Genomic DNA, 12,068 nt, shown 5'->3' on the forward strand with positions numbered 1-12,068 from the left:
CATTGAGTGATGTGATATTGACGACAGAAAGATACTTTCTCTTATAAAAGTAAAGTCCAAATCTCAAAGGCAGCAGTCGTAATAAACTGAATAACGAAAAAGTCAGCAATAAGCTTTGACATTATGTTTTATGGGAAAAATTTATTATCGCTCAAACAGTGATAAATTTCCATGGCAAAAGAATATCAACACTAAGGGGTCGACACTGCCGGTAACCAATGGTGTGCTAGACATTAGTTACCGGCTTGCACAAAAACTAATTCTTTAAAGACACATTGGATAGGGTTATGTTGACCCTACAAGTCTACATGCAATCAATGTGGCTTGCAGTGTTTGCACTTTGATGCAACCCACGTTGATGATCAGTTAGTGCACATAACATCTACGTTGAACAGAGTAGCAGTGGAAAGAAGGTGCCACACTACCGCCTACGACATATAGTTCTTCTATTGCATGTCAGTTATAAATTAGTCAGAATCTGGACATAGAAACAAATTGTGAGCTTTCTAATACGCTTCCTAAACCAGTTAATGGAATTGAGTACTACCGGTAGTAAATAAAATTCCTGCAGACAACATAACACGAAATAAAAAAATTGTATAAATAATTAAGAATTCGACTAATTGTGAACCGCATATGTTATTTAATATTGACATAAAATTCAGCTAAAACAGGCAGATGATCTGAAGAGTGTGCCTTGTTGGGCAAGCCGTGCACTTGGTAGATATCTCTCCCTGTACACGATGAATAACGAGACTTTTGGACTAACTCTAAGCATCTCGGTTTTTCTTCTGCAGAAACCTCAGTACAACTATCCTTGTGATGATGTGTCCTCTTGTGATGGTTTGTTGAAGCAAGGTTGTCGTCGCTTGAGCTGGGGCGCTTCGGGTTCGGTGATTTTTTGTTGTCTCGTCTGGATTTGCCGGTCGAATAAAAGATGTAATCCACAGTAATGCCCCGATCTTGCATGGTGGTGGCTTCAAGATTGCGATGCTCGCTTGTAGATGCGAGATGGCCTAGGTCATGGCGAAGTGTGTGTAGGTTCTTTGGCTCACAAACGATGTTGCCTGCCAAGGTTTACGAGTAGTTAGATGAGCAATGTATCAAAAGTTGTAACACTGTAACTAAATCTTTAAACTACAAGTTTCTAGAGTTAAATTGAACCAAAATTTTGTAGCTTCTACTTTTTTCTGGACTTCCGATGTGGTTACTGGATGGTTAGAAATAAAACAAATTAAAGCGAAATATTTTATCTTGAAAATCGATTCGATTTTTACGGAAGCAGAACCGAATAACGCCAGCAATAGGAAGCTTAAACGATTAGAATGGTGCAAGCCAATACAAGAATAACATGCTCTCGTGGCCGACAGGCTTTTGTTTAGACTTAGAGCGTCCTTTATGACGTCACAACTTTTAGTGTGAGTTATCTGGCGTCTTTTAAACTCTATTATTGCTTTGGCACAGTATGAAGTGCTAAATACTACATAGTTTATTCGTTTAATTATGTTAAATTCGGCATAGGCTAAAATGTAAATATCCGTTACAAGAAAAACCATGCAGTGTCACAATATTGCTTGCCTTGTAAGTTTATTAAAATAAATTTCTAACCTCTCCTACCAACTCACCGTCAACAAACGAGCAATTTTCATTGATGTTCAAACAGCTGGGCAGCACGTCTGGGGGAATGGAAGCGCCACCAGGTTTAGAGCGTTGCCCAGACACAGATCGTTCGCTCATGCCTGACCAAAGTATGCGTAATGTACGTCAAAAACGTAACTTGCGTTACACGTTCTAAACACCACGTTTGGTTTATTCTTCACTGTGTAGTCTGACTTGAAGTCAGGATTTGAAGTGTTCGGAGTCGGTTAAAAACACGTCTCTGCCAGTTATAATACAAAGAGCAACAATAAAGCAACGTTTGCATATAATTATACAGTAGTGTTCCATTCCACATGCAAAATATGAGAAGGAGTTTATTAAAAGTCAAACAATCCCAAGTGGACACAATTACCATGGTAGTCGATAGTTCCAGTGGTGACGAAGTCGTACAGAGGAGAGGCAGGTGTGCTGTTGAAATCCCCGCACAATAAAAGAGGCGGTCGAGAACCAGTGGCCTCGGTAAACTGGTCGAGGATTTCTTTGATTTCAGCGAATAAAGTGGAAACTTGTGTGAGCTTGACGTCACCTGAGGTCAAAGTAACAAAAACATTTTCAATTTATTCTGCTCTAGAACCAAAACCTCATCGGCAGCCCACTGCAAAAGACAGCAACCGGTGTTGGTAGCCTACTGGAAAAGGAAGTTTCTTTAAGGAAACAGTTGAAATTTTTCTATAATTGGTGACTCATGTCACTATCGGTAGCTTGGCTATATAAATCACTTTTTATAAAATTCACCTTTTTTGTAGATTAAATTTACCCTCCTCCCCGTTACAACCACCTGTGCTAAAGAAACCCACCTCGCTTGGGGTTGTAGACTAGATGCGTGTTGCCGACGCATATTAATGATGGCTGCTTATCTCCACTGGTTATCAGTTTGATGACGTTGATTAAACCGACATTGTGCCAAGCGGTTAGCGAGGTACGCTCCCTGAAATAAAAAACAACAATTATGTGGTAGACTGAGTTTCGCTTTTAGCGGCACGATTGTTTGTTAAATTATCCATCTTGGAACCATTTGGCGTGCGTTAAGGAGGAACTACGTATTAGAATACAGATGCCAGTTTAGCTTGGATTCTTTAAACTAGCGGAACAAACCAACAAAAAAGTACCTGAAATATTCCACAGGCTTTGTGAGAACTACATCAAATTTTCTTGCCAACCATGCAGTCATGACTCCGTCGGGTTTTGAAGCCTGGTTTCCAGTTCTTCTTTTGTAAGCGGTCATGTAGCCGCTAGCTGTGAGCCACGGTTGAATATTCTGATGGTAATGTTCTTCTTCAATTTCTTGTAGGCACATAATCTGCAAAACCAGATGAAGGCAAACCTAAAACTCTCAGATTGTTTTAAGTATTTTTCGATGAATTTAATAGACATAAACAGATTGTATTTAATAGACATCTAACAGAATCTTGCAACAGACTTCACACAATATTCAAGGCCAGCAAATTATTTCTGTCATAGATCTGTGATTGAGAGTAGCATGAATAAGAACATAAATGATGGGCCTATAAAAAGCGGTCTGCTACTATTCAGAGAAATCCCAATTCGAAAACAGCCTTTTTCGGAGATTTGTAAAATCTTATAGCGGCGTCTGTTTATTCAATGGGATTACCTTATAATAACTTAGTTAATCAAATGAAGCAAAAATGTCTCAACTAAAGTTGCTAGATATCACTATATTCTATACCTGCAAGATATCAGCTAATTTATATCTACCTCACTGAAACAATAACTTTATCGTTTGCATGGGTAGCAATGGAAGATAGACACAAATACTACCTACTCAAATAATCCCTACAAATTCTGGATTTAAGAAATTACCGAATCAATTTTCTCCGAAAAAGGCTATCTCCAAATTGGAATTTCTCCGAACCGGATTCTCCGAAAGGGCCATTCCGTATAAAACCTACCGCTTGGATTAGCAATTGCAGTACTTTTAGACTGAATTACAAGCAATAGAAAGCTTTGAAATCAAATAATAATTTGATGTTTACCTTATATGGATGGTATGGACATGTGATAAGGAGGGAGGAAGGAAGTTTTCTTAGAAAGGCACTAGATCTAAAGGTGGATGGGAAGAGGAAACGCGGTCGTCCAAGAAGAACGTGGAAACAACAAGTGAAGGATGAATTTAAAAAAGTCGGACTGAAGGAGGAAGATGCAAGGGACAGAGTGAAATGGAGAAAAGGTATTAAAACAATTGCTGCGCGGAAACAATCGGCCACCCCCACTAGTAGGGAACAAACCGACGATGGATTATGATGATGATGCTGGTGTGATATTTTCGTGGACACAATTTTCAAAAAAATGTCCATTTTAAACTAAAGACATATTTACGAATCGTAATCGTTATTCAATTATACTAAGTATCACGGAGAAATAAGGTTATATATACTTGTAAGACTTACATCAGGTTTATGTAAGGCAAGTTCTTTTCGTATATTATTCCAGCGATAGTTCCAAGGCAGTACGTCTGGATCGCAATGCTTATATAAGCCTTTGTTTAATTCCAACAAACTCTAAAATGAAATCCAAGTTTAAAGGTGTTAAAGTGTATCTAGAAGTGTGTTGTATCTAGAATTAAATGAGTTTGAAGCGAAGGTGTTGCTCTGTTGCATCCACAGTGTTCATAAGACTTTATGACGTCATAACCTTGCCGCAGACTCTCAGCTTAACTGCAGTACACTGCTTACAGCATTATAATTTGAGCAAAAACGAAGGTCATGCAACAATGTAACACCAAAAACAAAAAACTTTCAAGTATCGTACATTGAATAAATCCATCGAATAAATCCAACTTACAACAGGAATTATAAGTTTTTAACAATGTAAATTGTAATTGTAACGAATTGTGTTTGCACAATGTCAACAGTTTATTTCATAGCAGCCAAGCTTTGCTCTCATAATCCAAGACACGTAGACCTTTTGCTTCATTTAGTTAAGGAGTGGTTGATGATATGATTTGGTCTGGCCCTCGCCATGCATGAAGAGGTCCTTGCGTCATTCGGACTGTGGCATAAAGTTGTGTATCCCACTCCACATTGATAAGTGATTTAGGCAGAAAAGCTTGGTTGCATTAACAATCGTTTACGTTTTGTCCCCAACGAATACCTGAGATAATATGTTGTAAGACATCACAGAATATACACCAACATATTCAGAGTTTTGATTCAAAGATGGATCAGTGATACAATTTTTCCATTTCCTAACCAAAGCCTCTGAATGGACGCATCTGCAAAGAACTGTACATCAGAACAATCATTGAATGGCAATGTTTTTGAAGAACTTACCCTTGGTTAAAAACTGTCACTGCGCATGACAAGTGAATGTCAAATTGAACAATATCTGTCAAGAAACATAACCTTTGAGCATTGACTGAGAAATGTTTTGCCGAGAAAGAGTTGGCAAACAATAAAATCTACTCGGGATTAACCAAAAAAGACAGTAAAGAACTGAATTGCTGCTCTATTGCAACAATCAACCATTAAATATGTATTATATAGAATATGTATTCAGTTGCAAAATTGAGAATTTCTTGCCATGAAAAAAACTTCAAAGTTTTTTTTAATGTCCTGTTTCATGATTTAACATAATTGATCCAGAATAATAAAATATTTAAGTATTAGCATGCATCCCTAAAAATCATCTCCCAACTCCTCTTACTTTGTTTTGTCGCATTGATTGGTATCACTCAAAACATCTGAAATAGAAAAACAAAACATAAATGATATCTGCAAAAAACTTATTTTCAAAATGTATATATATAATATATATATATACATATAATAATATGAGTGAATCAGCTAATCGCATGCCAGTTAAACACACAAGCACTTCATTACATAAGATTCCTTAATCCCAAACAATTAAAGGATTAAGACAATTGCTGCGCGGAAACAATCGGCCACCCCCACTGGTGGGGAACAAACCGACGATAGATTATGATGATGATTTGGATAATAGCATAAAAAAGCTTGGCAAATCGACTACCTATGCAATTATTTGTTTTGCCAGTATATATATACAATACATGAAAAAAAGAACTAAATGAGTAGCACAAACTCCAGTACAGTATGTGTCATTGTGCAGAGAAGAAAACATGCGTACCCAAGCGTTGGGCAACCCTTCTATTGCCAGATCACAGATACTTCTGGTGAAAACTGTAACCCAAAATCCTAACCCTTATTTGGTTTGTAAATGTTGGTGAAGTTGGAAAAAGTAAAATCGCGAAGAAAAATTTAACACACAATTGTCAGCAGCACAATGCATTTTTTTAATAATTGATTAACAATCAAGCATCATAGTAAATTTTAGCCTTTGAAGACTGAGGGCCTAGCTTTTTATGGCTCTATATCTCTATTAACTCCTGGACTGCTACACCAGATTTGGCCAAGTTAACTTAAAAACAATGCGTAGTTGGCTTAAAATGGAGAATTAATGTGTCTCATACGATGACAAAATTTAAGGAAAGCTATATATAAAACAATAGCAATCCATATACACATTACACAGGCCTTGTTAACATGCAAACTGGTGGCCTGACTGGAAGTGAATGTAATTCTAATTTTGAACTCTAAACCACATTTACTTTACATCTCTTTGAAATGATAGTTTTGACAATCTCAATTGCCAAAGTCTGACCACTGAATGTCAAATCACTGAAATTTTTTTTATATTATATTAAGCTAAAAAAATGACAAAATTTTCCTACTACTAGTGTTGCCAGACGCTTTTTGGATTTCCAGCACAAGTGCCAAAATCTAGACCAGATATATATATGGATACTAGATCAGTATATGGTAACTTAACAATACTACAAATGTAGCTCAAAATCACACAAAATATACGCAACAACTACACAGTATTTATTAACTACTACTCAAACTATCATGGCAGCATATAAAGATCACAATGGTCTATAAATACCTTTTTCAACTCTGTTAAGAAACTGGTCAGTAAATGAGTCAGATAAAGATACAGTACTAAAATTTTGACTGCTTGAACTCTTTTTTTGATCCACAGATTTATCAGAATCAGCACGTATGTGATCAGTTTTTATTTTTTTTACATCTCTTGTTGCAAAAGGAATCCATGGACCCCTTCTCCAAGTATCATGTTTTTCATTTTCTGAAGCATTACCATCATGGGTTTGCTTTGCATAGCTGGATCCACTTGAAGCTGCACTTGAAAAACTGTTGGAGTAATGAGAGGCGAATGTTTTTCTATTATCAAATGAGCTTGAAAAACTACCACCATACCAGTGAGACCGACGATGTTTGTACATATTTGGTCTATCTCGATGATGACATGAATGAGACTGAGCAGATGTGTTAATGGAACGCTTCTGAGTATGATCTTGCGCATTTTCAGGACGTGTCAATGTGCTATAACTATTCCAATTAGAAGGCCGTGAATAAGCACTAGCACTCCTTTCGCTTGTTTCATTAGTTGAATTTTCCATTTGCTTTTTAGCAAGCTTCACAATTTGAGATGAAAATATGTTTTTCGGATTGCATGATGCCATTCTTAACAGGCCATGATGACCGGCAAGCATTCATTTATCTTACAACACTTCGTACAATGATATTAAAAAAATGACAAGGCCTGTAAATCAGAAATAAAAACCGTGAAAAAGTTATAAGTTGGAAGTCAGAAAGTTTAGTTTGGTGCACAAAAACGTTACATACAACAGACATGAAAAACACACACAAAAACTTGCACACAAATGCGATAGCACACTAAGAGGCCTTGTGCAGATTCTTTAGATATACCGGTACAGCATCATTTAGGCTACCGTACTGAAACTGGAACATAAAATGTAAAGAGTATGTATATATATAAAAATGGATGCAACCTACTTTGTACCATGAACAGTTCGGACCGTCAGTTTGTACCTTGAAAAGATCGAGAGAAAAAATTAAAAAAAGGCGAAGTCGCTGATCGCAGTTTCCGCAATCATTTTAAAATTTTCCCCCTGAAAAGATTGAGAGAAAAAATAGCTCAAAACAGAAGTCCGTTGATCGCAGTTTCCGCAAACATTTTTCCACAGTTTCCGCTAACCCTAACTCTAACCATAGAGTAATCTATGCTCTAACCCTAACCCTCGCTGATCGCAGTTTCCGCAAACATTTTTCCGCAGTTTCCGCTAACCTTTACCCTAATTCTCACCATAGAGTAATCTATGCTCTAACCCTCGCTGATTGCAGTTTCCGCAAACATTTTTCCGCAGTTTCCGCTAACCGCAGTTTCCGCTTACCCTAACCATAGAGTAATCTATGGTATGCTCTAACCATAGATATCTTACATATATATATATATTGTACATACATATATACATAAAACAATGAAAACTATCAATACTACAAAAAAGTGCTCAATGCTAAGCATAAAAGCAAAGCAGAGCAAATTAAATCAAATATATAATAGTTATTACTATCTGAAGCCTTTACAAATTGTTTCACCTAACGGATCATCAGAAGGTCTTATTCAAATAGAATCTATTTTGAATAAGACCTTCTGATGATCCGTTAGGTGAAACAATTTGTAAAGGCTTCAGATAGTAATAACTATATTTGATTTACATATATACATATATATATATACATATATATATATATATATTGTATATATATATATTGTATATATTGTACATATATATAGTAATATTTAATATCTCCTCAGGAAGTACAGGTTTAGAGATTTTTTTTGGCAGATTAAATTACAGTTGTAATATTTAATATCTTTTCAGAATTATCGATTCTTCACTGTTTACATGTTTTTACAGACCTTCTGATGATCCGTTAGGTGAAACAATTTGTAAAGGCTTCAGATAGTAATAACTATATTTGATTTATATATTGTACATGTACTTACATGTAAGATATCTATGCTCTAACCCTAACCCTCGCTGATCACAGTTTCCGCAAACATTTTTCCGCAGTTTCCGCTAACCGCAGTTTCAGCTAACCCTACCCTTCGAGTTTGTTTCAAATTGTTTGGGGAAACTCCGATCAGCGACTTCGGCTTTTCTTAATTTTTTCTCTCGATCTTTTCAGGGTACGAACTGACTGTACGAATGGTTAAAGGTATGAACTAGGTTGCACCCTATAAAAATAACACAATAAAAAACACAACCATAGCTTCTCTTCTACTTTTCTTTCGCCAATACTTCAATCAACCAACCATTTTATTTTTTGTTATTACGGTAAAGCGTCCGGGACAAAAAGGATACTACTTACTACAATAGTCAATATAGACCTACCGTACCAGGTACCAGCACTTTAATGAACAGGAAAAGGTGGCAAAGGTTTAAAACGTGCCTTGATAGAAAATCATGTAGGCTACAGTAGTAGGCAGGCGCGGATTTATGGGGGGCCCAGGGGGCCCGGGCCCCCCCCAAAATTTTGTGAAAAATTGTAGAAATTGTATGTTTCCGCATCAAATGGTTTGATATGCTTCTAAACAGCTGATATTAGTCCCTCGGCATCACAATTGATGAAAATGGTTGTTTTAATGTTTATTTTATAGCATATCGTAATTATTGTATAATATATGCCGTAGTATCATTGTTCATATCTGCTTAGCTTTTTCTTTCTTTTTAATTGATTTTCAAATTTTCTGGCCCCTCCCGAAAAAACTCTTAGATTCGCGCCTGGTAGTAGGCTATACCCAGGCATGGGAGTCGATAGTGAAAAAGTAAAGAATATTCCGATATTCGATAGTGCCAAAAAAAGTAAAGAAATAACCGATTTCGATAGTAGAAAAAAAAGTAAAGAATAAAGAATGTAGTAATCGATATTGAATAAAAAAAATTATTCCACCACTCTTTCTGAATGCTCAAGGCAGTAACAAATTAAAAAAAATTCAAAGAAGTGAAAAATACTTCCCACTCAAAGGACTAGGAGTAACAAAACATAGTTTTAAATGCAGTCATGCAATCATAATCCTTCTGAGAAGAGTCACAAACACAGTTTTAAATGCAGTCATGTAATGTGCCGAACTGCTGAAGCAAGCATTACCATTACCATTAACGCCTTGTCAAAATTGGAATCAGAGTCTGTCACACAATGAGTTATTTTGCCACTAAGTTTAAATTCCATAACACACTCAATCAGCTTAGCCAAAACATCAAATGTGGATCTTCCAGTCAATCGTCGTAAAGCAATGCAAGCATACTTTCTGGTCAGATCTTCAGTGGTATATCAATGTGCGGTGCGGTTTCCCCGCAAAAAAAAATTTGCTCCTCCTTTCAATAGAATTTCAAAGTCTGCCTAATAAAATTGTGGAATTCGGTTAATATTTTACGTTGTTTATTTGTAAACTTTACAGAAAAGTACTGAATATCGAATATCGGATTCAACGCACAAAAAAGTAAAGAATAGCAGCTAATCGATACTTATTTCAAAAAGAAAAGAAAACACGGATTCGATAGTGACAAAGTAAAGAATAACGCTATCGAATATCGATTCGTAATCGATAGTCCAAACCCTGGCTATACCGTCAACCGGGGCAACTTTGTTCAGTTTTCAAGGTTTTTAGTTTCTAATTTCCTCTGAACAATACTTAAAAAAGTGTTGCCATGCTAAACGTAACATTACAGGTCCCACCTATCCAAGAAAAAATTTGCGTTCGTCGTCCTAGTGACATAAATAAGGCACAATTTCTAGTTTTCTACTGAACAAAGTTACCCCTATCGTTGGGGCAACTTTGATCACTAACTTGAAACCTCTAGGTGAACAAAGTAACCTGCGTTTTAAGGCAACTTTGTTCGCTGCATCAGAAAATAGAAACCTGTACATTATTTAGAAATGCGTAAGGGACTACTGTGATCACTATAGAATAGTTGGAGGATAATTTTAAGGCAATAAAAGGGTTGGGTAGGGGTACTAGCAACTACCATTGTTGCATGTGATATTACATCATTAAAATATCTATTTTACTTGTAACTTTATTTGCAGTTGCTGCCAATCTTTGAGATAATATCTTCTTGGTGATCGAAGAATGCCAAAGAATTGTTGGAAAGATGATCAATCAATCAATCATTTCAATCAATCATTTTATTTTTCGTCATTAACGAGTCCGGGACGAAAAAGATACTAACTACAAAAATCGATATAAACCTACCAGCACGTTAACGAACGGGAAAAGGTGGCAAAACTTTGAAAGGTTTAAAACGTGCCTGAATGAAAAATTATGTAGTAGGCTATATATCAGTAGTTAGCACGGCCACAAAACCCAAAAAACAAATAGCAAAAAATAAAACAAAAACAGAGAGAAGCACACATGTAGTAATGAATGATAGCCTAATGAAATGTAGGCCAACCGGTATCTCTGGAGCAACGCGAAGAAGGGAAACAAGACGCATCACTTTCTTTTTATTTACTTAATGATATTATTGTTGTTTTCAATAAAATCGATATGATGGAATTAAATTAACTTAGAAATAAATAAAAGAAATGCGTAGGCTACGTGCGGAGCGTGACATTCTAACATAGAAATAACATTTGCGATATGCAGCGGTATGCGTGGTAGCGTATGTTTTGTAACGGTACGGTTCATCATTGCAAACGCATATTGCAATGCATTCCTATCACGACGTGAGGTATACAGGGGTACCATATAGCCTATCACTTGAAATGAGTGGAAGTGGACTGACTTCAGCCTACCCTAGCATAGGCTACATAGCGATTAAGCCCATGAACGATGACAGGTAGAGCACAGCACCGCAGAGGGAGAGCTCCTCTTAGCCTACTCGGACCTCGTTACTTTAATTGAATGAGTTCAACAACTGAAGAAAGCAGCCTTTTTAATGTATTTTTAATCCTTTTGTTTCAACAAAAGCATTTTATCAATCAACAAAAGCATTCAACAAAATCAACAAAAGCATTAAAAAAAACATTTTAATGAAATGCAATCAATAAAAATTAGGTAGCCTACAAAACACAACATATTAAGATCAGCAGTTGATCATCAAGTCCACAGAAAACTGGTTCATATAATGTCCCTCTAACATTTTTCACATTGGAACTCCGTTCCTTCAATATCATACGAATAGTAATCTTGAGTTTCATAATTGATGGTACTGAAGATGGTAATTGATGGTACTGAAGATGGTACTGTTTGTGACAAACATCACAAACGATCCAACGGTCGTCTCCATTTTCTTCCCATGCTCTATTGCAGCTGTTGCACACCCATTCTTCCTCATGTGTATCAGTAGATACTTCATGGTTGAGTGGAGTAGGAGTATCACGGGTTGGCAACGATACAATCCTTCTTCCAGGCACAATCTTTTTTCCTCGTTTGCGAGTTTTTTCAGTCGGTTGTTGGTTTAAGCCACAGTGAGTCTGCAGTAGACTAAGTACAGACTCATTCAAAGCAGATGAAGTACCTTCACCACCAGGATCTCT

At 36.5% G+C, this 12,068-nt stretch overlaps 1 protein-coding gene across 1 annotated transcript; it reads right to left on the bottom strand.

Annotated features, from left to right (window-relative positions):
• Positions 1–121: 121 nt before the first annotated feature.
• LOC145784038 (RNA 2',3'-cyclic phosphatase ANGEL2-like) lies at positions 122–7,259 on the bottom strand. Its single transcript, XM_082595796.1, has 9 exons — positions 6,586–7,259; positions 5,323–5,359; positions 4,771–4,891; positions 4,068–4,178; positions 2,769–2,959; positions 2,457–2,587; positions 2,012–2,185; positions 1,626–1,739; positions 122–1,067 (listed from the first exon to the last, which is right to left on the bottom strand). Exons 1-9 carry the CDS (start codon positions 7,211–7,213, stop codon positions 640–642), a joined length of 1,935 nt encoding a protein of 644 aa, XP_082451922.1. The 5' UTR covers positions 7,214–7,259; the 3' UTR covers positions 122–639.
• Positions 7,260–12,068: the final 4,809 nt, after the last annotated feature.

Source organism: Aplidium turbinatum, chromosome 1 (genome assembly GCF_918807975.1).
Source record: "Aplidium turbinatum chromosome 1, kaAplTurb1.1, whole genome shotgun sequence".
Classification (NCBI taxonomy): Eukaryota; Metazoa; Chordata; class Ascidiacea; order Aplousobranchia; family Polyclinidae; genus Aplidium; species Aplidium turbinatum.

What these genes read in the sequence shown, in the direction of transcription:
- LOC145784038 (XM_082595796.1), bottom strand. Translation starts at nt 7,213, where the DNA reads ATGCTTGCCGGTCATCATGGCCTGTTAAGAATGGCATCATGCAATCCG. An exon ending in CTTACAACATATTATCTCAG is followed by an intron (nt 4,179 to 4,770) that starts GTATTCGTTGGG and finishes ATTTCATTTTAG; the next exon opens with AGTTTGTTGGAATTAAACAA. An exon ending in TTGCCTTACATAAACCTGAT is followed by an intron (nt 2,960 to 4,067) that starts GTAAGTCTTACA and finishes CTGGTTTTGCAG; the next exon opens with ATTATGTGCCTACAAGAAAT.